The sequence below is a fragment of the Bidens hawaiensis genome, unplaced genomic scaffold, assembly GCF_021521415.1.
Source record: "Bidens hawaiensis isolate Kalapana, Puna unplaced genomic scaffold, B.hawaiensis_p1.1 tig00006390_1, whole genome shotgun sequence".
Lineage (NCBI taxonomy): Eukaryota > Viridiplantae > Streptophyta > Magnoliopsida > Asterales > Asteraceae > Bidens > Bidens hawaiensis.
Window position 1 is genome coordinate 831,257 of NW_027491431.1, and position 26,640 is coordinate 857,896.

At 35.5% G+C, this 26,640-nt stretch overlaps 5 protein-coding genes, 2 non-coding genes and 1 pseudogene across 8 annotated transcripts in view; 5 read left to right on the forward strand and 3 right to left on the reverse strand.

Annotated features, from left to right (window-relative positions):
• Window positions 1-1,725: 1,725 nt before the first annotated feature.
• On the forward strand, window positions 1,726-4,292 carry LOC143632430 (BES1/BZR1 homolog protein 4-like). Of its 2 annotated transcripts, XM_077100955.1 has the most exons (3): window positions 1,726-1,943; window positions 2,719-3,365; window positions 4,081-4,292. In XM_077100955.1, the coding sequence occupies exons 1-3, from the start codon at window positions 1,728-1,730 to the stop codon at window positions 4,082-4,084; spliced, it is 867 nt and encodes a 288-aa protein (XP_076957070.1). In that variant the 5' UTR covers window positions 1,726-1,727; the 3' UTR covers window positions 4,085-4,292. The 2 variants fall into 2 exon arrangements, with proteins under 2 accessions (XP_076957070.1, XP_076957071.1); XM_077100956.1 differs by lacking the exon at window positions 4,081-4,292 and having other exon boundaries at window positions 2,719-3,369.
• Window positions 4,293-5,138: 846 nt separating this feature from the next.
• On the reverse strand, window positions 5,139-5,213 carry TRNAI-AAU (transfer RNA isoleucine (anticodon AAU)). Its single transcript has one exon. It is a non-coding gene; the product is annotated as a tRNA-Ile (tRNA).
• Window positions 5,214-6,038: 825 nt separating this feature from the next.
• LOC143632470 (aquaporin NIP1-1-like) lies at window positions 6,039-7,554 on the forward strand (annotated as a pseudogene).
• Window positions 6,181-26,640, forward strand: part of LOC143632434 (floral homeotic protein AGAMOUS-like) — a 96,425-nt gene continuing 75,965 nt past the window's right edge. The window contains exon 1 of the mRNA XM_077100959.1: window positions 6,181-6,196. The gene's annotated coding sequence lies outside the window, so the exon portion shown is untranslated. The remainder of the gene's footprint in view (window positions 6,197-26,640) is intronic.
• Window positions 11,938-12,011, reverse strand: TRNAI-AAU (transfer RNA isoleucine (anticodon AAU)). Its single transcript has one exon. It is a non-coding gene; the product is annotated as a tRNA-Ile (tRNA).
• Window positions 13,064-14,898, forward strand: LOC143632431 (aquaporin NIP1-1-like). The gene is made up of 5 exons (XM_077100957.1): window positions 13,064-13,240; window positions 13,324-13,548; window positions 14,295-14,492; window positions 14,572-14,633; window positions 14,736-14,898. The coding sequence occupies exons 1-5, from the start codon at window positions 13,064-13,066 to the stop codon at window positions 14,896-14,898; spliced, it is 825 nt and encodes a 274-aa protein (XP_076957072.1).
• On the reverse strand, window positions 17,874-19,909 carry LOC143632471 (seipin-2-like). The gene is made up of 2 exons (XM_077100986.1): window positions 19,172-19,909; window positions 17,874-18,359 (listed from the first exon to the last, which is right to left on the reverse strand). Exons 1-2 carry the CDS (start codon window positions 19,907-19,909, stop codon window positions 17,874-17,876), a joined length of 1,224 nt encoding a protein of 407 aa, XP_076957101.1.
• Window positions 20,253-26,244, forward strand: LOC143632472 (putative LRR receptor-like serine/threonine-protein kinase RFK1). The gene is made up of 4 exons (XM_077100988.1): window positions 20,253-20,286; window positions 24,594-24,825; window positions 24,900-25,050; window positions 25,858-26,244. Exons 1-4 carry the CDS (start codon window positions 20,253-20,255, stop codon window positions 26,242-26,244), a joined length of 804 nt encoding a protein of 267 aa, XP_076957103.1.

Consider the following 26,640-nt stretch of genomic DNA (forward strand, 5'->3'; position numbering starts at 1 on the left):
TTACTATATGAAACAGAAAAGAAATTGGCTAAAAAAACATGTTAAAATTTTAATTTAATCAAACACGAAAGTTGAGTAACCTAATTTGAACACTTTTTAAAGTTAAGTGACCTAATTGGAACACTTTTGAAAGTTGATTACTATTCTATGAAGTTGCCCCATCTTTATACCACCAGATAATTTCCATCAAAACATAACACCAAATAAAACGAAGATTTACATTTATTTAATTGATTTCCATCACAATTTAAAATCAATAAAGAAAACAAAATTATTTCCTCTAATATAAATATTTTATATGTTACCAACACAGGGGTTTATTAAAACACAAACTCTAGACGCTCAAAGAAGCAGACGCATGTCTAGAGATGAATTAAAAGGTTACGTTGCGATAATGGTGGCAAATTCATCTCGAACCAAATAATGGGCTTCGACTCCCAAAAGGAAATTTTATTAGAAACCACATGTCCGCACGCTTCGGACCAAAATAGACTGGTTGAACGAAAAAACCAATATCTCCTTGAAATTGAAACAGCTTGTTCATTTATGTTTCAAGGAAGTTTAACAAGAAAATTTTGGAAAGAATATATGCAAACCGCCACATACATCATAAACTGCTTACCAACAAAAGTTATCAAGAATAAAACACCATACGAGATGGTCTATGGGAAACAAGTAGATTACAAAACATGAAACTTTAGGGTGCTTGGTTTATTACTAGAGCACAAAGGCAAGTGAAGACAAATTCCCGGTAAAGGGAGGCCTAGGGTTTTTATAGGGTATCCTTAATTCATGAAGAGTCGAAGATATATAAATCTATGATGTTGATCATGGGAAATTTGTCAAGTATCGTGATGTTCATTTTCAGTAAGAGGAATTTCCATTTGTGGCAATAAAGTCACAATCCATGAATCATCAAATATTTGAAAACCACCCATTGATGAAGATGATCGGTATCCATTTGCAAGCAAAAACATTGATGAAAAGGAACAACACAATGGGAATTTGGATGACAATCCACAACGAGAGTATGCTGTTTATGGTTCACAATCAACAAGACCGCATATAAGAAAATAACCCATACAGTCAAGAAGAGGAAACCTAGAATCATAGCCCAGAACAAGAAGCACATGCTTCGAGTCTAGAAGTACCCCAATATACCAAGAATGAAATTATGGGTAACGTCAAAAATCTTGATAACATCGAAAGTATTAGCCACACCAAAGAGAAAAGAAGTATTTCTTATTCAAAATGGTTCAAAATTTTTGATATAAAGTAACCACACACCATCAATCAACCATTCACGCTTCACAAGCAATCGATCTTCTTTTCTTTGTAACTAACTATTTGCCTTATGATGAATTCTCATAACAATGAGCCAAATATTTTCACCAAGCTATTATGGAAACATTCTATTTATTTTAGTTTTAAAGTAAAAAAAAAAAAAAAAAACACTTTGAAAAGCATCCCATTCCACCCTCGCTTTTAAAAGGCAAAACACGTGCACTACCCGCATTTTCAGAAAGTCCCATATTAAACACAAGTGGCATTTCCGTAATTTATTAGGTTAACCACATGGGCAACCACAGACTCCTTTAAGTTTAACTACATCTTATTATTACTTTCTTTCTTTCTTTCTTTCTTTCTTCTATCACAACCCACACTTGCTCGCCGGCGACTTCTCATAATAATAATAATAATAATAATTTCGTTCCTCAGTTATATATATGACTTCGGGGACCAGGCTGCCGACTTGGAAGGAGCGAGAGAACAACAAGCGTAGAGAGAGACGACGGCGTGCAATCGCCGCTAAGATATTCGCCGGCCTCAGGGTTTATGGAAACTACAAGCTCCCTAAGCACTGTGACAACAACGAGGTCTTGAAAGCCCTCTGTAACGAGGCTGGCTGGATCGTAGAGGAAGACGGCACCACCTATCGTAAGGTAATTACTCTCATCTTATCTTCCAACCATGATGATGAAGATGCGTCTCGATCTGATCTGGATAATCATCCATCCATAGGATTATATTTATTTAGGTTTTAGTCTATACGAATACGAAGAATGAAGGGAGAGTTGACTGGTCTTTGGTGGATCTGGAGATTTGTCGGTGTTAACGTGGTTGCTGTATGTAATTTAGTGATGACCGTCAACGATGGAGACTAGCTTTCTTTTTATCCCCCCTCAACTAATTTGTTTGTCTTTTAATTTCTAATGTCTTCAAAGCATTGACCCCCGCCAATTGTTTCTTGCTTCTATTTGTGGGATTTACATTGCTCGGATGTTAGATACACTATTATTATTATTATTATTATTATTATTCCAATTCATGCTATGTTGTTATCCTACTATTCAATTATCAACCAGTTTAAACACTTGGAATGTTACTTAGGTGTCTGGTTGCTACTTCTTTTTTAAATTAATTTTAGTATCCAAAATATATTAATTCATGATAAGCTAGTTTTCAAGATTTCACTACAAACTAAACCATCTTATCTTGATTATGCTACACCTAATTTCTTTCCTAAAATCTTTTGTGTGCACTAGCTTTTGATACTTGCTGTGTTTTCTCAAAAAACTGTTCTATATGATATTAGTGATTGCGCTTTGGCCTTAGACAACACATTACTAACATCTTCATTAACATTGGAACTATTATATATTTAACATGATCACCTTTTTTTCTAATGTCTTCGTTTAACTTTTTATACCTGTGCAGGGTTGCAAACCCATAACGCGTGTGGAGGTTACATGTGGATCTGCATCAGCCAGTTTAAACCCGAGCTCCATCTCATCTCTCTATACCACTAATGGCAACCCGGACCCTAATTCTCTTATCCCATGGCTCAAAAATCTTTCATCTGGTTCGAATCCTTCATCCAACTTTGCGCATCATATTTACATACCCGGTGGTTCAATAAGTGCCCCGGTCACACCACCATTAGCCTCACCCACGTGTCAAACACCACGAATGACCCTGCAACACTACCCATTGTTCTTACCATCCTCAACCCCTCAAAGTCCGGGCCACCAAACACCAACCGGGTCAGGATGGTTATCCGGGGTCCAAACGCCCCAAGACAGGCCTTCGTCACCTACTTTTAGTCTTGTGGCATCGAACCCATTTGGGTTTAAGGAAGGGATTTCTGGTAATGGGTCGAGGATGTGGACCCCGGGTCAAAGTGGGACGTGCTCCCCAGCTGTGTTTGACCAGACTGCGGATGTTCCTATGTCGGATGCGGTTTCGTCTGAGTTTGCATTTGGGAGTCATATGAAAGGTTTGGTGAAACCATGGGAAGGTGAGAGGATTCATGAAGAATGCATTTCTGATGATCTTGAGCTCACCCTTGGGAACCCTAGCACCAGGTAACTATTACTATCTTGACACGTGACAAAACGGGCGGGGCGGGTCAATCCAAAACATCTTTTTACAGAGTAACTTTTAGTGAAAACTTTTAAATAACATGATAGTGAACGAAAAGACCGCGTTGGGAACCGAAACCGGTTTGAGAAAATCTGGTTTGGGCCCTCCCAGAACCACAGGGATGTTATCTGGTTGAGAACCCGAAACCAGTTTAAAATCAAACCGTTCATAACCTGGTTTTAAACCCAAACTGATAGTTTTCCCATTATAAACCGATTTCAACCTGAATTGGTTTGGCCAAAAACCGTTGTTGACCGGTTTGACCGAACCTGTACCTGTTTGGGCCCGACCCAAACTGTGGAGTTGTAATCGGGTAGAGAAGCCCTCTGTTGAATCCGGTTTGAAACAGGTTAAAGCCGAACCGAATCAGTTATAACCCAGTTTCAAACTTTTCCTTATCAGTTTCAACCAGAATAGGGTTGGGCTAAAAACCGATGCTGATTGCGTTTGACTGAACCCGAACAGGTTTGCGCTAGAACCCGATTTTTTCCCTTTCCGGCCCTTTTGGCTCGATTGGTCGGTTTCATTTTTTAATTTAGTTTCTTGTTTTACTCTTTTAAGATAAAGTATAGGCCGAATCGACTTATATACTAAGTATACGAGTAGATTAGTTTTCTTAATAATGTCATGATTTTTAGAATGATTTTTTTTTTGTAGATGAAGGACATGGTGGAATCCTGCAATGTATCATCAGCTGATTTTCTTTCTTAAAAAAATCATTTTTTTCCCAGAAAAGGAGAGAAATTCATAGTAAATTATAGGTGATAGTTCATGTGTGATGGCTTCTGTATCTCTTTATTCAAGAATTTTTCTATTCATATATATATTTTTTTCTAATTTATTTATTTTTATTCCAAGTAATTACATCATTGAGACGTTTGACGCATATATTTATTTCATCTACCTTTTATTTTTTGTAAATCTATAAGACGTAATGCGACTTGTGCTAAAGTAGAAACTATATACAACATATTGCAAAATTGCAACTTGCATTGGTAGTCATTACGAACCCAAGATATTTCTTTTGTACTAATGTTAATCTTTGAAAATGCGTTGTAAATTGAGACACTCGAAGGTTGTATAAAGATATAAACATAGAAAAGAGTATTACGGATACAAATTCTGGAGATGGAGATTCTGGTGAAGGAACACGAAATAGATGAAATACTCAAAAAATTTAAAGATAGAGGCTGGTGCCGGCGTGCCGCTCAAAGATGAAATACTCCATTGTAAATGCCCTTAAAAACATTAATTACATGGATTCTCTTTTTAGACTATGATTTATCTCAATTATTTGAAGTCTCTCTTTTTAATTTATAAAATTTACCTCCAACATTGCCCACCACAAACTTATGTTTTTTTTTTATCTGGATCCTTTTTAGTTTTGTTACCTGTTCTCCCCTCGTTAACTATAGTTCCTTTCATGGGTTCTCTGGTTTGTTAATATTATATGACCATTCAACGGAAATCGCGTTTCTAGATCCATCACCAAGTCACCAAATGATGGTAAGATAGGAATTCCATTATCATATCGATAACACGAAACTTAAACCCATGCTTTCGATAATTAGAAGGTGAATTTCTTCGAATTATTACCGTTCATGTAGCATAGACTCATCACGATATGAAAAATTATGAGGGAGGAGCTGGAACTCCATGTATAAACAAGAGGAAGATATAGAAATACAACAAAAGCAAAAGGTTACATATATAATTGGCCCATGCAGGTCTCGAGACCTGCGACCTTCGTGTTATTAGCACGACGCTCTAACCAACTGAGCTAATAGGCCTCAATGTCTAGCAATTATTTGTTTTATATTTTATTGGGGTAACAATAACGTTTTGTAACTAAAGTAACGTGGCTTTAGCGACTTCTATATAGCCAACAAAATAGAGGTTCTTGGGGATCAGGTGACCAAAAATTATATTCTAAATTTGATATTAAAAACAAAAGACATGAAAATGTTTTATTTTGTTGTATTCAAAGATACATTTGTATATTCTAAAAGATACAACTGTATTTACAATGACATTTTCTTTTTATAATGTAATATAAAAATATATTAAAGTTACATAACAATGTCTAAAAGATCTCAAACTGGATATAAACTTATATTGCAATATTTATATATAATTTCAATAGTTTTTCATAAAATATGCAACATACGTATTTTAGAAGGTTTAAAGTTCATATTTAATTCCCACTTTGTTAGATGGTAAGATGGTTAGAATATAGATAGGATGTCAATGGTTTTATCCTGTAAATTATAATAGCTGTTAAACAAAATCCGTATGTAACAACTCACGATTTTTATATAGACTACTCTTTATTTTTGTATATTGAATAAAAGTTTCCATTAATTATAGAATAATAACTATTTTTAAAATTTAATTTTGTTTAATCGTTTTGAGTTCTCGAAGTCACCTCTGAGAACAACATAGACTAGGTTAACTACAATAAACAAACAAACAAAGATAATATTATAATACTCTACCATATGCATTTCCGCTTATGTATACGTTTTCTGTTTTTTACTTCTATTCTAATTCCCCTACAACCAACCATCTTCATTTAATCAGTATCTCTCTCTAAAAAACAGTGGTCTTTAGAGGTGATGGCCATACTGGAGGGCATCACTCTTCAGTTTTCCAAAAAGGTTCTTTCTTTTACTCCATTGTTCCATATTTAAATCCAATTAACATCTTGTAACGTGTTATATATTATAATAAAAAATGATACAATGAAAATAATTAAAAAAGTTATAATCACATTGTATATGCTAAATATAGTAATGATATTACCATCTACCCAAACTAATAATATATTAGCTATCTAATAGAGATTTCACTTACCATTTCATGCTTATTTTTGGCAGTTGCTAGCGGAGTTGTTTGGTACGTACTTCTTGGTATTCGCAGGCTATGGCGCGATCATGGCGGATATTGAAAATGTTTGGCGGGTGATTTGCCTGGAATCGCGATGGTATGGGGAGCCGCGAGGATGGTGATGGTTTACACAATTGGACATATCTCCGGCGCACATATAAACCCTGCTGTCACCATTGCTTTTGCGTCATGTGGAAGGTTACCTTGGAAAGAGGTGATTTTTGTTTTGAGTTTAACATGACAAAACAAAACGACATTGGTAAATAGTATTTTTTGCGCCTTAAATAATCTCTTAATACATAAAGATTAAAATGAAAAGAAGAATGATAAAACTAATCAAATAATAATAAACCTGAAAACCTAATACTAATAATACATAAACATTAATAACTATCACAATATTCAAACTAAAGATATAAAATAACTAACAAAAATTTTTAATTATTTGATAGATAATATAATAATAACCAAAAAAATTTCATTTGAATGTTTCAACTTAAGTCAAGATCTTTCTTGAATATTGAATGATGACTTATGCTGTTTAGGTACCCGGGTACGTGATAGCTCAAATCCTTGCATCAACATTAGCGAGTGAAACCCTACGATTAATATTTAACAGGACACATGTTCATTTTGTTGGGAATGTCCCTCCAAGGTCCGATCTTGATTCCTTGGTGATGGAAATTATTATCACGTTCTACCTTATGTTCGTAATCATGGCCGTTATCACAGATGATCGAGCCGTCAGTACATTTTTATTCACTTTTACTTATTACTAACAACATTTCATGAATTTGATAGTAACTTTATATACATATTCACTTAATCTAGAGGGGACAACTAGCCGGGGTCGCCATTGGATCAACCGTATTACTTAACGCCATATTCGCAGGGTACAATCTACAATTCAGTTTTAGATGTATTAAAAGAATTTAAGTTTGGTAGGTGTGGCTTAAGATTTTGCTAAGCACTTTTCGACTATTTTTCTAGTTTTGTACCTCTACGCATGGCACATACCCTAACAAGAGAACTCATACAAGTTTTGATGGCAGGCCAATATCAAGCGCGTCAATGAACCCGGCAAGAAGCATAGGACCAGCACTCGTGTGGAACAGGTACAAAGGGTTATGGGTCTACATCTTGGGACCGATAGTTGGTGCCATAGGCGGTGCATGGGCATACAACACTATTAGGTTCACCGGCAAGCCTTTTAGTGAGACGACCGAGGTTAAATCTCAGCAATGATTTATGAAGTTGTATATCTTTGTTTAAATCTATGGATTTATTTACATTTTTTTATAAAAAGAATGTGTGATTAACTTGGCTATATATGTAAGAAATATTCATTAATATTCTACATATATAGAATTCCAACAAACTTTGTTTTCTAATCGGCAGATATAGCTTTCATGTTTCAAGGAATTATAAAAGAAAGGAATGAATCCGGTTTTTATCATTTTCAATTTTGTACTTTCTTTTCTGTTGTTTTATGAGATGGTCTTCATGTACACAAACAAGGTGACAGCAAGTGCCAAAATTCTTTGAAAACATATATCCCTAAGTTATAAACAAAATCCACTTGCTACAAACACCGGTAACGAATATGCTTAGAGGTCAATGCAGTGTTGGTGAAGAACTGAAGATGATCACCAAACACTGAGATCGTTTGTATAGGTGGGCATCATCATATTAGGCTAGGGGTCAATAACGTGTATTGGACTATAAGAGAAAATCACCAAAATAGTCATTTTAGTCAAGATAATTAACAAAATAGCCTTAGCTTTCAAAGTTATATCGATTAATCATGGTCCAACATGTGTTATTTTGGCAAAACAGATTCTAATCTGATGCAACCAATTGGATCCTCTTGACGCAGTAGATTAACAAGGCGCAACATATTTTCATCTGAACTCATTTTCTTAATTAAATAGAAAGTTGAAAGATAGTTTAGTAAATAAAAGAGTCAAGGTATAGCATCCCAAGTTTTATGATTTTATTTTAATATTATCAGAAAACTAGTGTTTCCACCCCCGCGTTGCGGGAGGTGTAAGACCGTAAAAACAACCCATATTTTGACCGAGAAACCTCCGGTTTGTAACCCGAACTGGTTTGCGCACATCAACCGACTTGTATATATATCAACAATGGTAACCAAAAGGCTTTTTAACACAAAGCTTACAAATTCATTCATTAACCGACTTGTACACCTCTACCTTTCATAACCAATCTAACCATCTACTCAAACACAACAACTGAGAAGAGAGAAAAGAACCTAACCTCAACATCCAAAAGTGCTACCATTGCCACCTAGGAGAACCCATCCTGTGCTTTGTGGCAGGCATAAAGTTTTTAGGTTTTCATGTGTTAGCTATTTGTTTTCTTACTTTCTTTTGAAAACATGCATAAACTTGGTTGGGGTTTTATGTATATTGGCTGCAGGTTGAACCACATTTGCATAATAAGGATGTTAACTTAATAGGAAGTTAATTGTTTACATCACATACAAACGCTAAAGCCTCATCAGTTAGCCGCTGCTGTTACCAAAGAGTTTGTTTGTGATAACCCGGGCTTGCTTTTCTTTTGTTTGTGTTCTTGACCTTGCAGATTAAGACAATGCATCAAGTATGATAGCTATGTAAGCCTTGGAGAGTGTTTACATGTGATCCGTTTCAGCAAATCGTTTCAGCCAAAAAATATAGAAGTTGCTCATTTGACCTATTTGATTGGACCCGTTTCAGTCTAAATTAAAAAAACTTACTGATATAACCTGCTCTACTGTTTCTTACTTGCTTCACCCGTTTAAACAAAAAATGAAGAATTTACACATTTGACCCGTTTGAGTTGAAGTAAAAAATTTACTTGTAATCCGTTACTGAGAAGATGAAAGAATATACTTATGTGGCCCATTTGAGTTGAAGTGAAGAGTTTTAGCCAAAATTAAAGAATTTACTTATTTGAGCCATTCAGCCAATTAAAAAAAATATATATATATTCATTTTACCCACATGACTCATTCTATCCAAAATTGTGAAGTTCACTCATTTCACTTTTCTGAACAGTCTTAGAAAATCAAAGACTTGGCTCCCATTTTAGGTAGAACCAAAACATTTGACCCAATTCAGCCAATATTTTTGACCTGATTCAGCCAAAATTTAGTATAGAACTTACTCGTTCGACCCATCTGACCCAACCCGTTTCAGCATAAATCAAAGGATTTACTCATGGAAACTGTTTGGCCCGTTTCTAAGTCATTTTACTCATTTAAACCTTTACAGCCGAAATAAAGAATTTACTTGGTTGAAACGTTTGACCCGTTCCAGCCAAATTTAAGAGCTTATTTAACCCATACCGGCCAAAAATAAAGAATTTACTCATTTGACTCTTTTTTAGTCAATTAAAAAATTTACTAAAAAAAAACTATATTTGTATATCGATGACTGATGGATCCTTGGAATGTTTCTCCTCTTCACTAAATGGATTTGTTGTATAAATTTTGGATGTGATATATACCTGGTGGTTCGAAGAGCTGGAGCAAAACCTTTAAACAGCTAACTATTTTCTACCTTCAGTGATCCTTTTGTCATTACGTTCTGAAAGTAATGAATAAAGAAATACATAAACAAAAGCATATAAGATAAAACTAAGACAGTATTAAGATAGTAGATTGTTACACAGATTAAAAGCCATAACGTTGACTGAAACTTAGCACTTACAATAGGCAGTTGAACCAAAACCTTTTGACGCCTTCCTACAATAAACACACAGTAAAGATTCAGCTAAACTCCCTATCTTTATTATATAAAAATAAATAAAACAAAGTTTCAAATGTGTGAAACAATCACAATCACGTAAAGATACCCTCTGGTAAGTGAGTCGATGCGGTCTTCATTGCTGAAACCGAGTAATCATATCTTTTGCTTTTGAGAAATTCTAGTGCCAAAGCATCTGCAACTTATATCTTGTTTATATGTCTTGGTGGAAATGTGTAAAAGACGTTTTCATGGTGGGTTGACTGTCGAGCATACATAAAGTATAAACCCTCAATTAAAGGAAACTGGGAGAAAATAACAATTAAACTTAGTTTTACAACAGCACACCTATGAGCTCGACTACAACACCAACAATGTGACCTAATTCGAAACCAAAACTATGGGTTTCTTGCCTCTTAGGAATACAAAGTAATTAAGATACACCATTGAAAGCATATTGTACAATTAAGATTGCATAAAAAAGAAAGTTTGTAATTGTAATATATAAACAGACCTAGATGAAGAACAACATACCTTACCGGACATATTAAGTTTCCGAATCTGGGCTTTTTCAAGAATTTTGACGGTGAATGGATGTTCGATTTGGACGTCTTTATCGTACCTAACCGTCACCGCCGTCGGCCAACACCACACCACCGCCACCAAGAGTCCCGGCAAGAAGGACGACAGGTGATGTAAACACTATGGAAAAGCAAACGGTGAAATCCAGATCAGAGAAACCAGAGGAAAATACCATTCAAAGTATATGACATCTTTTACAAAACAAATATGTGACATGAGATATGATCAGATGAGTGTGAAATTGTGGGCGGCTGAAGTTGGTATAATAGCCACGTAGCAAACACCTGTCAATAAGACACACAAATGAAGTGATACAACTATTAAAAGCGCAGGGTACAAGTGCCACTCCACAAGAAAGTTTCCAAATATATAATATATAATATCCATTTTTATTAACTACATGTTGAAGCACTAAATATGGATATCAATATATAATGGATGTTATATTATATAAAAATGTGGAAGAATTTTAACTTGGGTGGGATTAGGTGATTCAAACAAGAATCTAAGGTCATGTTCTTCCTTTTAGAAAGTAAAACGATAGAAAATCTTTAAATGTTGATCGGTGTGGGGTAATAGGCGAATCAATGTGACATTACTTGTAGTAATGAGTAAATTTAGTTGCTTATATCTTAACTAGTTTTTATCCCTCATATTACAGGGTTACTTTACATTATTCATTTCTAATGTTTATATATTTTTTTAAATTTGAATTTTATTTATTGTAAGAAAATTAATAATATACTTAGAGTTTAGAGTTTGATAATGAAAGAGTTTCATAAATAAGTGAGTTTCTTAATTATAAATAATATATATATTTTTTTAAAAATGGATCTTAATTTTTAGTACATCCCTATTTTATAAGATTTTCATATCAAATATTTGGTGAATTTAATTTTTAATTTAATGAAATGTTATAACCCGTTTAAGGGCTATTTGGGTTTGGTGAGACCCATACATGTGAATTCGAGTCAAATGCATAAGAAACATTCATTTACAAATAAAACAATCTGGCAACTTGAGAGAATGTAGGAAACAACCAGAGAGATTTTAAAGGTTTTGTTTATAAACATTTAAGATTAAGATTTGATGATGTTTCTACATCTGAACTTCCATCATTGTGTTTGATTTAAAGATTCGTTCTTGATATATGTCATAATCTATGTTTTGTGTTCGGTGTAGGAGCCATGCGAAATGTGTATGATAATTCCACTAGAAATTAGAGATTTGTTCAAATGAAGCTGGAACTCCATGTATAAACAACACGAAGGTATAGAAATACCAAAAAGAAAAAAAATGGCCCATGCAGGTCTCGAACCTGCGACCATCGCGTTATTAGCACAACGCTTTAACCAACTGAGTTAATAGGCCTTGTTGACTACAAGCTATTTAAAATTCTATTAATTTAAAGCGTTAGCGTTGATGTATGGATTTTTTTTTTTCAACATTATCGAGCAACATGAGGCCAAGAAAGTCAAAGATATAGGTCTAAACCCGTGGTCGGCCGGCAGGTCGGTTTTGGTAAACTAGAAGTCATGTGAATTTAGCGACTTCTATATAACAAATAAAATATATATATCAGTTTCAATATATAAAATAAAAGACGAGACAAGTTTTATTATTTTTAGCTTTTATCATGCATAAGTCTATTCTAACTAAAGACACAACTCTATTAACAATATAAAAAACGTAATGAGAATACATGATATGATAATAATGGACTTCTTTAAACATTAATATATGAGTAATATAACTAATTTAAGAATCCAATAATTCTCTTATAAGTGATGATAAGTTAAAATGTGAGAGAGAAAGAGAGTATGTATATTGTTACAAGGTGATATAACCGACTTATGTATAATAATAGGTTCGTAACTTTATATGATTCTTAGACGTATTTAGTTAATCATGATCTTGTATTAATCGTTAGTGTACATAACATTAATGTCTATTAATTTGAAACTGGATACTAGCTAGTTTATATACTGTTTGCAGTTAACCCTTTCAAGTTTCACCACATATATTTCTTTTAACTTTGACTTCGTTTTCAAAATTTTTGAAGCTTACTCTTGCTTGTGAAAATACTAGAATAAATTACAATTTTAGTAATAAATTACTCTAAGTAATGAATGATAGAAATATAGAATAGGAAGGGCTCAACACCATGTTCGATATGTTTGGAAAATCAAAACTTACTCGATCCACCTGTCAGTCGGCACCTCCTCTCATTTTACCTCTAGCTCTCATCCTCACCTTTATTTTATTTCTATTTTTAATAGCACAGCTAATTCATACATCATTCGGGAAGAACCACTGTTCATTTGACACTCGTATAAATAAACTGTTTTCTTCTTCCCCAAAATCCATCTCTATTTTCAGCCCCCCTCTCTCTCACACACACATAGAGTAACCTCTGAGGTGCAATGGCCATGGTGGAGAGAGATGGAGCTGCCATTAATATTGATCATGAACACCATGTAGACATACCAAAAGATGACACTAAAGATACCACACCACCTTCTTTCTCTTTGATGATTAGTCTTCACAATACGCTAACATTATATTCTATAATATTCTCTAATATTCATTTCTCCCAGAAGGTTCTTTCTTTTATTCCATAATCCAACTTTAAATCATTGTAACAATCGTACTGACACCATTTCATGATTGATATTTTGGGCAGTTGTTAGCGGAGTTTTTCGCTACGTACTTCTTGGTATTTGCAGGATGTGGGGCGATCATGGTGAACATTGACAAGAACAATGTGGTGGGTCACCCTGGAATCGCGGTAGTATGGGGAGCGGCAGTGATGGTGATGGTGTACACCGTTGGGCATGTCTCGGGTGCACATATGAACCCTGCTGTCACCATTGCTTTGGCCACTTTCAGAAGGTTCCCTTGGAAAGAGGTGATTACTTTGATCATCTGTTTGACGTTCATTTAATTTAGATATATGTATTTCAACTATAATATCACAACAAGGTTCCCAGCATAATACATTTATAAGTGGCCTCTCTGAGAATTCACGTGTCCTGGCCGAGCCGGAAAAAAATATGTTCTTAAGCCTTAATGTACTAATAATGTAAACTAATTATTTTTAAACAACGATTAAAGTTACAGCATTAAAAATAGCAATGAACAAAATCATGTATTATAATGAGTTTTTCGGGTATTCTAAAAAAATATATATGTAATATTTGGATTTTTTTTTAAATTGTGTACACTCGAAAAAAACATGCCCCAGCCGAACACCCACATTTCCCACCTTCAAAGCCTCCCTTGACATTAATCAATTACAACACGACATAAAACCCTAATTTAGCGATAATTTACGACAAAACTAAACCCTCAATGCCCTAATTTTACAAACAAGATGTGTTGGACATATGTTTGAAATACAAAGAAAACGGGATGTTTTGGAAATGAGTCGATGCTTTCGATGATTCTCATTTGTCAGAACCTTTGTCGGAAAAAGTTTAATGGGACAGTTCTTCCGAGTTCTAACAAAAAATCAATCTGTCTGTAAAATTTTGCTAATTAACAACCCTTTCCTACGCATTTATGATAATTCAGCTGTTGAAAACAACTTGGTTGTCTAATAGCATATCTTGATCTTTAATGATTTATTAATTATTAATGTTTGTGTTTGTTTAGGTACCTGGATACATGATAGCTCAAATCCTTGCATCAATAGTAGCGAGTGGAACTCTACGATTAATATTTGATGACACCGATGATCTTTTTATTGGAAATATTCCTCCCGGGTCTAGCTTTCAATCCTTGGTTATGGAAATTATCATCACATTCTACCTCATGTTTGTCATTAGTGCGGTCGCCACAGATGATCGAGCCGTGAGTACAGTTTTTTCAAAATTTCTTATTTTTAATGATAATTTTCAAACATTACTAATTAATGTAATTTTTGATCTAGATGGGACAATTAGCAGGGGTCGCCATTGGATCAACTATTCTACTTAACTCCATATTTGCCGGGTACAATATTCCATGTGTCCAATATCGATTATTACGTAGATAATTAACTAGCAACCCATTAAAGTTGTGTTTTGAGAGTTGAGACATATATTTTTATGGCAGACCTGTATCAGGTGCGTCAATGAACCCAGCAAGAAGCATAGGACCAGCGCTTGTGTGGAATGAGTACAAGGGACTATGGGTCTACATTTTGGGACCAACTGTTGGTGCCATAGGTGGTGCATGGGCGTATAATACTATAAGGTTCACGGATAAAACCTTCTAGCTAGCAGGATGTAAGATTGTAAGATATGTTTACATAACGTCTATATTTACACCACTTTTTTTGTTTTTATAAAAAGTGGATTTGCTTATGTAATTTTGAGATTGCCATTCTTTTTGGATGTTCTTATTATTATTAATATATGATATGATTTATTATTGTTTTGTTTATGTGAAGTATATGTTGTCGATTCATAATAAACTCATTCAAGCTGTTTTTAACAACTCACATACAAGCTCTACACTTATTTCTAAATTTGCATGTGTATATTTCATTAGATTTGAACTCGAACTCTTAACCGCATGTGTATACATCAAAGCACGCTAACTCTCCATTCGATGTTAAGAAAAGCCACCTAGAAACCAATTGTATTTCTAGGTGGCTTTTCTTAAGAGTTTTCTTAGATTCCTGATAAGAACCCCCCCCCCCCCCCCCCCCGGGCAACCCCCCAATTTCAACTTTACTTTTCCTACTTAAAGCTCGCAGCCCATTGTTAAAAGTTACCTGCTTTTACAAACAATTAAGAAAAGCCACCTAGAAATACAAATGGTTTCTCTGTAACCTAAAAATACAAAATAATCCACATTTGATACGTTTATGCCACATGCCTTGGGTGTTTTGTTAACGAACAAAGTGATAAACTATTCAACTTAATTTGCAAACAACAAAGGAACTCAAGAAAACAACATAAAATTGAAGTCCAAGACTAAGAGCCATAATTAGTCAATCACTGAATTGGAAACTTAAATACAAACTATGTGCTATACTTGACACACTAAGTAATTAAATATGGGTTTGTAAATGAACCGATCAAGCACGGACAATTAAACGAGTGCGGTTTTCTTGTTTGTGATGTTCATTAAGAAAATGGACGTATTATTCGTTGGAAAAACTTTGTTGAAATATTGTTGCAAATCAGAACATAGTTTATTGGAAAAACTTTGTTGAAATATTGTTCCAAATCCGAAAATAGTTTTTGTAGGAAACTTGTAGGAAGTTTGCAACAACATAACTTTGTAGGAATTTTGTAAGAATAGTTGTTGGAAAATGGGTTGAAAACGTTTTCAAGCATGTATTTTTCTCACGAATTTTTTTTTAAATCGTTAGAAAGTGGTTTAGGAAATTTGTTGTAGAAAAATGTCTAATTTTCTAGTATCTAGTATATTATTAATGCATTCTCTCGTGATAGATTCATCATGACGTACGCATATATAGCTCTATGCTCTATTCGTGTTGTCAGTTTCGTTTTGCCATTGGTCAGCCATTTTACTTAACGCCTCATTTGCAACTTGCAAGATACAGCATATCATTAAACTAGAGTTACATTTCTCCGTTTCATTAAACATTTAAATAATCTAAAATACTTTTTGTTGGTGAAGCCCAATCTCAGGAGCATCAATGAACCCAGCCCGGCCAGGCTATGTGTCTAACCAATACCCGCAGGCTTATGGGCCTACATACTCATACCGATACTAGGAGGCGAGCCATAGCTGGGGCTTGGGCGTAAGGTACCATAAGATACACCGATAAGCCTGTACGTGAGATTGCCAAGACTCGAGAGTTCGTCTTTCCTCCAAAAACTGGATGCCGAGATTTTCCCTTCTCCATTCGGATTTAGCACAAATACACGAAGCTAACCTGAATCGTTCTCTTTCAACATAGTAATATCTCATGTATAAATTTTGATTCCCACATTATTGTTTTTTGATTTGATTTTTAATTCCATTTCCGTTTCACACTTTGTATAAAAGTGAACGATGCATGTAAAAAGTTTCAAAGAGTTGAATTATATAGAAACGAGCCGGGGTCAAGGTTGACATGGAAAGAAGGAATCGTGTGTGTGGCATGTAACGCTGAGAGAATCATATATAGAGGGAGATCCAAATACAAAGTGGAGATGGTTAAGAAGCCTAAAAAGCAATTTGGTGGTAACATGTGACACTGGAGTTGAGCGTATTTTTGAGCATTCTAAGCATAAAATCAAACATTTTAAATTTGGTATATTGGTTTTTAATAATCCCAACTATTGTCTTTTGGTCACTGCTGGTCCCAACTAATGAATTGGATATTAATGATCCCAATTTTTAAAAGTATTTGTTTTTAACGGTCCGTGACTAACAGAATCCTAACGTCTTTAGTTTCAAGTCGCCGGAAAAACGGTTTTGGCCGGAAAACTCAACATTTTAGTCCAAAACATCTTGGTAACTTCGTATCGGACCTTTAGGAATCTTTTTCCAGTAAAAGCACCAATTATTGAGGTCGTCAGAAACATTAGAATCATTGTCGGAATCGTTTGATGGTGCTCAAGTGGTGGTAGTTGGTTGGAGGTGAGTCAATTAGCGGTAGTTGCGGTGTTTCAGGTGGTGTTTTCCGGCAACAAATTTGAATTTTCCGGCCAAAAATGTTTTCCCGGCGACCTGATGGCGTTAGGATTCTGTTAATCTCGGACCATTAGGAACAAATACTTTAAAAGTTGGGACCATCGGTAGTCAATTCATTAGTTGGGACCAGCAGTGACTAAAAGGCAACAATTAAGACCATTAAAAACCAATATACCTTTAAATTTTAACATGAGCACAGTTTAATTCTCTTCGAAAACCAATATCATATGTAAAAAAAAAGTTAGGAAATGCGTTTTAAAGTTACTTCACTACCTTTTTTTCCTTACACTTTGATCTCAGATATTGATTTCTTTTTTTAAGGAAAACCACTTTGTAGTGGATATATATACATGTACACACAAAAATATATACATATACTGGAAACCAATATAGATATTACAAGATGAATATGTTACATCAAATATAATATACATAAACTAATTGAGTAAATATACAAATCAATTTACATAAACCAAAAATTAAAAAATAAATAAATAAATAAATCTTTTGACTATATATGCATAACAAAATATGGATACTGAAATACAAAAACCACATGAAATGTTTAACCTTAATGAAGAAAGCATGGTAAGATGGTCATCCAGGGGGCTTGCTATGACTGTCAGATGCGATATTAACCGAATAACCACCCACACGCCGTACCCATGGAAATATAACGGGCGCACAACATAACATGGTGAATAACAACTCCATTACAAACATCATCATACTAATCCACATATATATCAACCACTTCCAATACCACAACATCCTCTTCAAGAACGAAAACCGAGACTCCAATTTTATAAATGCCGAGTATATTTCAGGAACGCCGGCCCCTTTTGCAAATTCGGCTCGTTGTTCAATGGCAACACGTAAGCATGACAACGGGATAGCTTTTTCAGTATACCCATTGATATTTATGCGCAATGTTTGTGTTTCTGATGGATAGCCGGTGAGAAGAGAAGGTAATTTGAGAAAAGTTGAAAGAAGCCGAATCGGGTCGCTTTTGAATCGCAACATAGATGGCCTTCTTGAAGTTGTAAGGAGTGTATTATCACTTGAAAGAAAGTCAACCCTTACCTTCAACAATAATTAGTTGATTAACAATGAGTTCAAGACTTCAAAGTGAATGAAATCAAGGATCAAATCACGCAACTCTAGTACCGTTTTTGAATTCATTGCAATTATATACTTAACGTTTCAAAAACATGTCATTTTAGTTTTTTTTTTCTAACCCAGTCTACTTTGTCCGTTAAGTCAAGGGTAAAACGGTCATTTTGTTTTTTTTTTAATTTCCATTTTTTAAACTTGGAGTTAAGTGCCATTATCATACCTGAGGTTTGGTCAACTACGCAAATTCAGCACGCTTTTTAAACTTTTTGCAACTGAGCACTTGACGTTTCAAGTTTGTACTTTTCGCTAACCATTTAAATCAGATTTAAAAATTCATTACCATTTAAATCGACGGTCCAAATTGTTCAAATTAAGGTTGTGCACAAAACTGAAATAACCGGCGTAACCGAACTGAACAAAAACTGACCCTTTGTTTTACGTTTTATTTTTAACCAATTTCTTGGTTCAGTTTTGGTTTTTCAATAACCAAAAGAACCAATCAAACCAAACCAAACCATAACCGAAAAACTCAAATCTATGTTTGGTGTCATTTTTTTCGGCTCAAAACTTTCTAAGCCCAAATGGTAAAACAAAAAAAAATCAAAACCAAACCGATTGCAAAAACCGAACGGTTCAAAGACTTATTTTGGTTCGCTCTTAGGCAAAACCAACCAACGCATAAGACATCACATCACGCATAGGATCGCATCATGTGATGCGCGCGTTATGCGATCCTGATACATGCATTTTAAAACCAAGCTTGTTACGTTATTAGATACCTGAAAAATCCCAAGCTTTCTATTATAATCGGATTCCGGCAACACCAAAGAGACAGTAGCCTTCAGTTCATGACCAACCGGTACAGCTCTTGTTCCAACAAACCTCCCAATCCCAATCTTACTCTTTCTTTTGTACACCAACAAAGCGGACTCTGTACAAGAAATCACAGGCGCAAAAGCCGTAGGCGTATCTTTCGTATAATCAAAAACCAACTGCTCGGTTATCTGCACCGGTTCGTCAACTACCCGTTTAACAATCACACCGCTAATAACCAAAGCCGAAACTAACAAAGAAAGTAAAACAAACCCACAGTAAGCTACCCACAACAACGCCCACCCGATTCGAGCACATAACTTCAATGCAGGGTCATGATTTGGAAGCCATGAGCTGCCAAGTCTTATAATATTATACGGGTTGTTGAATAGCATATAGGAAGAATAAATTAGCCGAATCGAGAAGTTGACTGAGTTTAATAAGAGCTTTGCTTGAAAACCCATAACATGAATTGCCAGTTGGGTTATGATGTGAAGAAGATTTGGAGTGGGATTTGGCGAGTCAACGGTAACAGACTCGTGGTGACTAATACTCGTAATTGAACTCCGATTAACCGTGGTGGAGTTCAGACCCTCATCCAGTTTCTCAGTATTCTTCAAATTCTGTGTGAATTGAGAGTCGGAAGGTGATGAGGTGGAAGTAGAAATGGATTCTTCGAGTGCGTCGTGGAATTCGGCTTCCATAACGTCGTTGTGGAATAATAATCATCAATCAAGGGTTTAGGGTTTGGTTATTTGGGGAACAACAACAAGAAGAAAGGGATTTGAAAGGAGGATTGATTGTTCAGAACGCCACGCAAACGCAGTCGGATTTTTTCCTCGGTTTTACCTGGGTGCTTTTAGTTTTTGCAAGACAAACACTCGTGTTTCATGTCCACAACTTAAGATTTATAAATCAGGTATCATCTCCATAAGCTGAATATTAGTTACCTGTCATATATATCACAGTAGATAAAAGTCATTTAACATCTATAAACTAGTAAAATAGTTGGTGGTGGACGGTGGGTGGTGGTGGTGATGGACGGTGATGCTGGTGGGGTGGACGGTGTTGGTGGCGGATGGTAGGTGGTGGTGGTGGTGGGTGGTGGTGACGAACGATGGATGGTGGTAGTGGACGATGGTTTGTGGCCGATGGGTGGGTGGTGGTGGTGGTGGTGGACGGTGGTGGTGGCGGACCGTGGGTGGTGGTGGCGGACAGTGGTGGTTGGTGGTGGTGGTGGCGGACGGTGGGTGGTGGTGGTGTTGGACATTGGGTGTTGATAGGATGTTAAGAAGTGGGAAGATGTGTGAAAAAGTTAAACAATAACTTCTTTTTTAAGACCATAAAAGCAGTTTGCAGATCTTATTTAAAAAAAAACAAACAAACAGTCTTCAGAAGCTTATGTCTGCGCACCCGCAGACATAAGCCTCGTGCAGATGTTTTAAGCAAAAACAAACACCACCTTAATAATCCAATCCAATCCAACCTCAATCGCATACTCGAAACCGATTATTAATTAATTCTACTATAGATGAATGGTAAAATGCTTGATCGATTTCCATTGTTACATTGTACGGGAGATAAATCGGCTCATGGGCTCGATACTAAACCATAACACTATAGAAACGGGTTGGGTTCTGGTTATTAAAATAATCATGTGTTAGCCAGAGGCCATTTTGGAATTTTTAAGACACGCAGCAATTATAAACTAGTTTTTTTTTAACAGTTATTAACGTTAACATTGACTTTTTGATTGTTTACTAGTTCTTAAGTTACTACAATAAGGTTTTTTAACAAGTGTAGGTTAACTGATTCTATTAATAACCTAATCAGTTACAACTGCTACTGATGTTTCTCTTCAAAACCGGTTAGGAACCGAAATCGGTTCTTGAGATTAACCAATTTTGGCCATCGAGATGTATTTCCTCCTAAGCGTGTGCGACGTTGGTAAAGGTTGCAATACAGTATATGCTTTATTTGTTGAATACTTCGTCTATTGGCACACGTGGCACTTGAAAACAAACTGTGTGACATCCCAGCCTAGGTTGACCAAGAGAAAGAAGCACTCAACCTTTTAATTGTGGTTGTAACTTGTAAGCTTGTGATTCCGGAGTAGGATTTTTCATGAGCTGATCCGAACCGAGCGAAGGCTTGCTCGTTGCTTTGCTCATTTACAACCGAACTGAACTGAACGATTGAAATTCGAACAGAGCGAAAAACGAAACGAGCCAAAATCAAATTGGGCATTTTTCGATAGAACATCGAGCGATTTCAAACATTTTTATTTCTTTTTCACTTTAAAATTTTCAATAAGAAACAAGTTCGAATGCTGTAAATAACATATTTTTTCTAAACAAATTAGACCAACGTATAATAGGGGTAAATTTTAGGGAAAAAAAAAAGAAGTTTGAGGTGAGATATAATAAATATGTAAACAAACTTTTAGTATTCTGAAAACTTGAATCGAACTAAGAAAACTATAAAATTGATGGAATAGGAAAAATTTTAAAGGGTTTAAAAAATTGTATACATTTTATGTGTTGTCCATATATTTATATATTTGTTCATATATAATTATATATAAAATAAATTAAAAATATTCAAGTCGAACCGAGCCGAGCAGACCTTTGCTCGTTGCTTGGCTCGTTTACAAACCGAACCGAGTAGAGTGGCTCGTTTGCAATCAAGCAAAAATACAAGCGAGCATTTTTCAAGTAGTTTCTGAGCGAACGACAAGCGAGTTCGAGCGGGGAGTGGTTTGGACGGCCAATTCCGGAGTGCCCCTCTGAATTATGAGTGTGAATAATTATAAAAATCAAAGTCTGTTGGGCCTTCTTAATGAGCAATCTGCCTACTTCTTCAGTTGGGCTTATGGCAAAGGCGGGATGTAAGGCTAGTGTAGGGTGGGCCTGCATCCACCAAGAGCCCACCTTTCTTTTCTAATATATAGCCTAAAGCTAAATCTCATATTCTGATCCAAGTACCCAAGATTATTTCTCACAGGCTCAAGCCCACAGCTATTATACCTAATTTGGAGTCCATGTCCATCACAAGCCTTATGCAGTTATGCGAATTTCCACTGGCTACTACTTTTCAAGTTCGACTTTCTAATCCTACTCAACTACGCCATACGTGATATGCCCTTCTGAATTCTGATTGCATTTTCGAATCCTACTTGACGTTCGTCGTCTTCTAACAGTTAATTGGAATCAAACATTGAAAGCATTCAAAGCCTAAACCTGAAGCCCCCATTCAAACACGAAATAGGAATAAAGAATGGGGGATGAGACGGTGAGGTGTCGCTGATCAGGGTCGTCCCTAGGAACCGTTAATTTTTGGGCTGAATACGAAAAAAAATTCGGGTCTTATATAAAAGATTTTTTTTTATTGGTTTAAGCAATTAGATTTATAAATAGGCTTATTGGGTTAGGATTTGGATTGTGTAAAATTCTTTTTTATGAAAATGAGCTTATATGAATTAGGTAATTAGGTTTAAACATTAAGAGCTTAAATTCTTATTTTATACGTTATTTAGTACGTTAATGCTTAAAGGACGTATTTTCCGGCATGACCTTATATTTCAGCTATGTGTATATTATTTTTAGGCTGATAAGAAATTGAGTTAAAAATGGTCAAATGAGGTAAGAAAGTTCGGAAAACGAACGAAGCTGGATTGTGGGACCACATAATTCTTGTTGGGGAAAATTCTGAAAATGATCCAAAAGAAGAGAGAGATTCCCAAAATAGTCCTTGAAAATCTAACATTTCAGAAATAGTCCACTCAAATCTATTGGAGCCGATACATTGGGAAGAAATCCGATGGTTTAGAAAATAGTCCTTGAAAATCTAACATTTCAGAAATAGTTCACTCAAATCTATCGGAGCCGATACATTGGGAAGAAATCCGATGGTTTTCGAAAGCCACTAAGAAACTGTCAAGTGTCCCACTACCCAACTACCCCCGATGGTTTTCCAATAAAATCCGTCTGGACCAATAATTTTGGAATGAAAATCACCTCCTCATGAAAACCATCTCCAAAAATCATGAAAATCCGGTAACGTACCAAGAAGCCATAAACCTTGTATCTCGTCTTCAAACTTAATACCCACACCTGCAAGCTGATTAATAACACCCTGAAAAGCATTCAAATGATCAGTAACATGCGTATCATCACGGTACTTCAAGTTTATCAACTGTTTAATCAAGAACAACTTATTGTTCCCGGTCTTCCGAGCATACAACTCTTCAAGCTTGGTCCAAAGAGTACGAGCATGAGTCTCCCCACTAATATGGTTCAAAACATTATCATCAACCCACCGCCGAATATACCCACAAACCTTTCTATGCAAAATATTCCACTCTTCAACAGTTTTATCTTCAGGTTTATCGGTAGTGAACACAGGCAAATAATAATCCTTCACATAAGGAAGGTCTTCCATCTTGCCTTTCCAAACATGATAATTAGAACCATTCAAATTCACCATCCTACTTGTATTAGCTTCAATCGTTCAAACAAGTCTTAACCCAAGAACAAGAGCCGAAGCTCTGATACCACTCTGTTGGGAAAAACGACCACCTAGCCACGAACGGTAAACAAAAATTGCGGAATTAATCTTCGTTTGGCTAAACTTTTTCCCAGCCCGAATGAACCAATGAGGATGCAAACAAATAGGGTATAAATTAAAAGTAAACCGGACGCAAAATTTTCTAGCGTGGAAAACCTCTCAAGGCGAGAGTAAAAACCACGGGACTACTAGAGCCGTTTCAAATCCACTATCACCAATAATGAGCAATACAAAGTCTTCTCTAGGTAAAACTAGAGGCATACACAAACCATCATATACTTGGTACAAACAATCTTCAAGTATATAGAACAAAATACAAAAGAGTAAACAAGTAAGAGGAATCACCAACGAGAGAATGAATCAATCTCGGATACGACTCTTATCTTCACAAAACACCAAAAAATTAAACCACCAATTTTCTTCTCTTCGTATCACTTTGTGTTGACTACCAAAGGAAAAGGCAGTCACCAAAAAAGAAACCTTATTCTCTCCGTTATCTTTTCTTGTGTCGGCCGAACCTAATGCACACCACAAAAAAACCTTCACCATAACCAATTAATATACTTGTTTGCTTGAGAAAGTCTTGGAGAGTTGGAGCCCACGTTGCGCCAAAAATAAAAACCACAAACCAAGTTACTGTGCATATTAATAAAAATACAAATATGTATTTTTTTTCCTTTTCTTTTATTAATAATAATAGAACCCCATGCAGACTAATATTTGTTGGGCTTTCTCATGGGCAAAAAATACCTCAACATGAACATGCCGACTTTCAATCGGTTTCACTGGTTTATGAACAACTGTTTAACTTCTCTCATCCAGGTAAAAGTGAATTAACGTTGGATTGGCCAACAAGGTTCAAGATATGTATCGGGATTGCTCAAGGCTTAGCTTTTCTTCACAATGAATCGAGGCTCAAAATTGTTCACCGCGACATCAAAGCCACGAATGTCTTACTTGATAAAGATCTCAATCCAAAAATCTCAGATTTTGGGTTGGCAAGACTACATGAGGATGATAAGACTCACGTTAGCACACGAGTTGCCGGAACAATGTAAATAGTTCATATTCGATCCATCCCTTATTATGTTTTTATTTGCTAATATTTTTAATCGATGAATTTTGTAGTGGTTACATGGCACCAGAATATGCCCTATGGGGTTACTTGAGCGACAAGGCAGATGTTTACAGCTACGGAGTGGTGTTATTGGAAATCGTTAGCGGGAAAAACAACAACAGTTATGAACCGACTAACGATTGCATTTGTCTCCTAGATTGGGTATGATTCATGTTTTCATGGTCAATCTGTAACCCTAAGTATCAAAATCAATTATTGGACGGATCCTACTACGGGTACATGTAGGGGTGTAAAGAAACCAAACCACTCATGAGCTACTTGAGATTAGTTTTCTAAAAGCTCGAATCAAGCTTAAACGAGCATGAGCCTCAAAATAAGCTTGCTTGATATATGAGCCCGCGTCCGAGCTTCACTTATCAAGCCGGCTCGTGACCATAAACAACCCTATTATCAATGTAATTATTATTTAATAAAAAAAATATTATAGTATTATATATAATATTTTGATAAAAATAACTAAATATATATTATGTATAAAACTTTTAAATACAAATATACGTAAATATAACTAAAAATGTATATAAAGCAAATAAAAAATAAAAAATAATAGAAAAGCCAAGCCCAAGCTCTTAAAAGAACCACTCACAAGCTCAATTCGAGCTTTATAAGCGAAGCTCGCAATGAGTCAAGCTCGGGTCGGTTCGTTTACCCAATAAAAAGTATACACTTGCTTAAGCATCACATCATACAGGTCATATAACCTTTTTCAACTTATAAACTATAATATAAATGGGCTATATGATCGGGTGAAAACGTCATAGACCCATATCTGGTAACATTAGTTATTTCTTTGTCAGTCAAATACACCATACATTTATACAACTTGTATGACATTTTTTGCCCTATCATATAACTAGGAGTGTGTACGGTTATTCGGTTAATAGCCTCAACCAAATTAACCAATCGGTTTTCGGTTAATCAGTTCGGTTTATTGAAACTATTACACAGGCTTGTCGATTGGAAACAAGTAAACAATACTCGGAGCTTTTTGACGAGCAATTGGAGTCGATCAACAAAGAAGAAGCGGAAACCGTCGTGAAAGTAGCGCTTCTATGCACAAACGGATCTCCATCCATGCGGCCGACGATGCCTGAGGTTGTAAATATGCTCGAAGGAAAAACTTGCGTGCCGGAAGTCGTACCGGAAGGAACCGGTAACTCCGAAGACCTTAGATTCAAAGCCATGAGAGACTTTCGACGTGAGATGAAAGGGGAAGGAAGCCAACGTGTCGGTCAAACACAAAATTCTAACATGAATCGGACTTATACGAACTGTTCTTCGATATCTTCTGATGATGCATTTGAGATTCAATCAGTTGATACACGATCGTACTGAAATTCAGGTTTGATTATTTTTAGTTAACGATTTTGACTGGTAGATGTGTATATTTTGTGTATTATCATGCATTTTATTGACACGTGCATATATATTTACACTCGGTGGTAACTTTTTTTTAATAACAAATGATATTAAATACTAAGTTAGTAATAAAGATTTAGGATTATAAAATTATATTTTGAGATAAGATACGATTGAATCTATATTTTAAAATTATCAAATTAAAATACGAAGATGGTGAGATACAAGAAGCGGAAAAAGAAATCTTGGGCTTACTTATTTATAAGGTATGGTTTGAGCCTTCGGTTTTTGGAAAGCATACCGAGAGTTATCGTTCTTCACCGAATCGCTACTCTAGAAGCAAATACCAGCTGGATGGTTGAATATCAGTAT

What these genes read in the sequence shown, in the direction of transcription:
- LOC143632472 (XM_077100988.1), top strand. Translation starts at nt 20,253, where the DNA reads ATGCTGGTGGGGTGGACGGTGTTGGTGGCGGATG. An exon ending in GACGGTGTTGGTGGCGGATG is followed by an intron (nt 20,287 to 24,593) that starts GTAGGTGGTGGT and finishes TCTCTCATCCAG; the next exon opens with GTAAAAGTGAATTAACGTTG. An exon ending in ACACGAGTTGCCGGAACAAT is followed by an intron (nt 24,826 to 24,899) that starts GTAAATAGTTCA and finishes TGAATTTTGTAG; the next exon opens with TGGTTACATGGCACCAGAAT.
- LOC143632431 (XM_077100957.1), top strand. Translation starts at nt 13,064, where the DNA reads ATGGCCATGGTGGAGAGAGATGGAGCTGCCATTAATATTGATCATGAA. An exon ending in GAAGGTTCCCTTGGAAAGAG is followed by an intron (nt 13,549 to 14,294) that starts GTGATTACTTTG and finishes GTGTTTGTTTAG; the next exon opens with GTACCTGGATACATGATAGC. An exon ending in TCGCCACAGATGATCGAGCC is followed by an intron (nt 14,493 to 14,571) that starts GTGAGTACAGTT and finishes TTTTTGATCTAG; the next exon opens with ATGGGACAATTAGCAGGGGT.
- LOC143632430 (XM_077100955.1), top strand. Translation starts at nt 1,728, where the DNA reads ATGACTTCGGGGACCAGGCTGCCGACTTGGAAGGAGCGAGAGAACAAC. An exon ending in ACGGCACCACCTATCGTAAG is followed by an intron (nt 1,944 to 2,718) that starts GTAATTACTCTC and finishes ATACCTGTGCAG; the next exon opens with GGTTGCAAACCCATAACGCG.
- LOC143632471 (XM_077100986.1), bottom strand. Translation starts at nt 19,909, where the DNA reads ATGGAAGCCGAATTCCACGACGCACTCGAAGAATCCATTTCTACTTCC. An exon ending in GAAAGCTTGGGATTTTTCAG is followed by an intron (nt 18,360 to 19,171) that starts GTATCTAATAAC and finishes TTATTGTTGAAG; the next exon opens with GTAAGGGTTGACTTTCTTTC.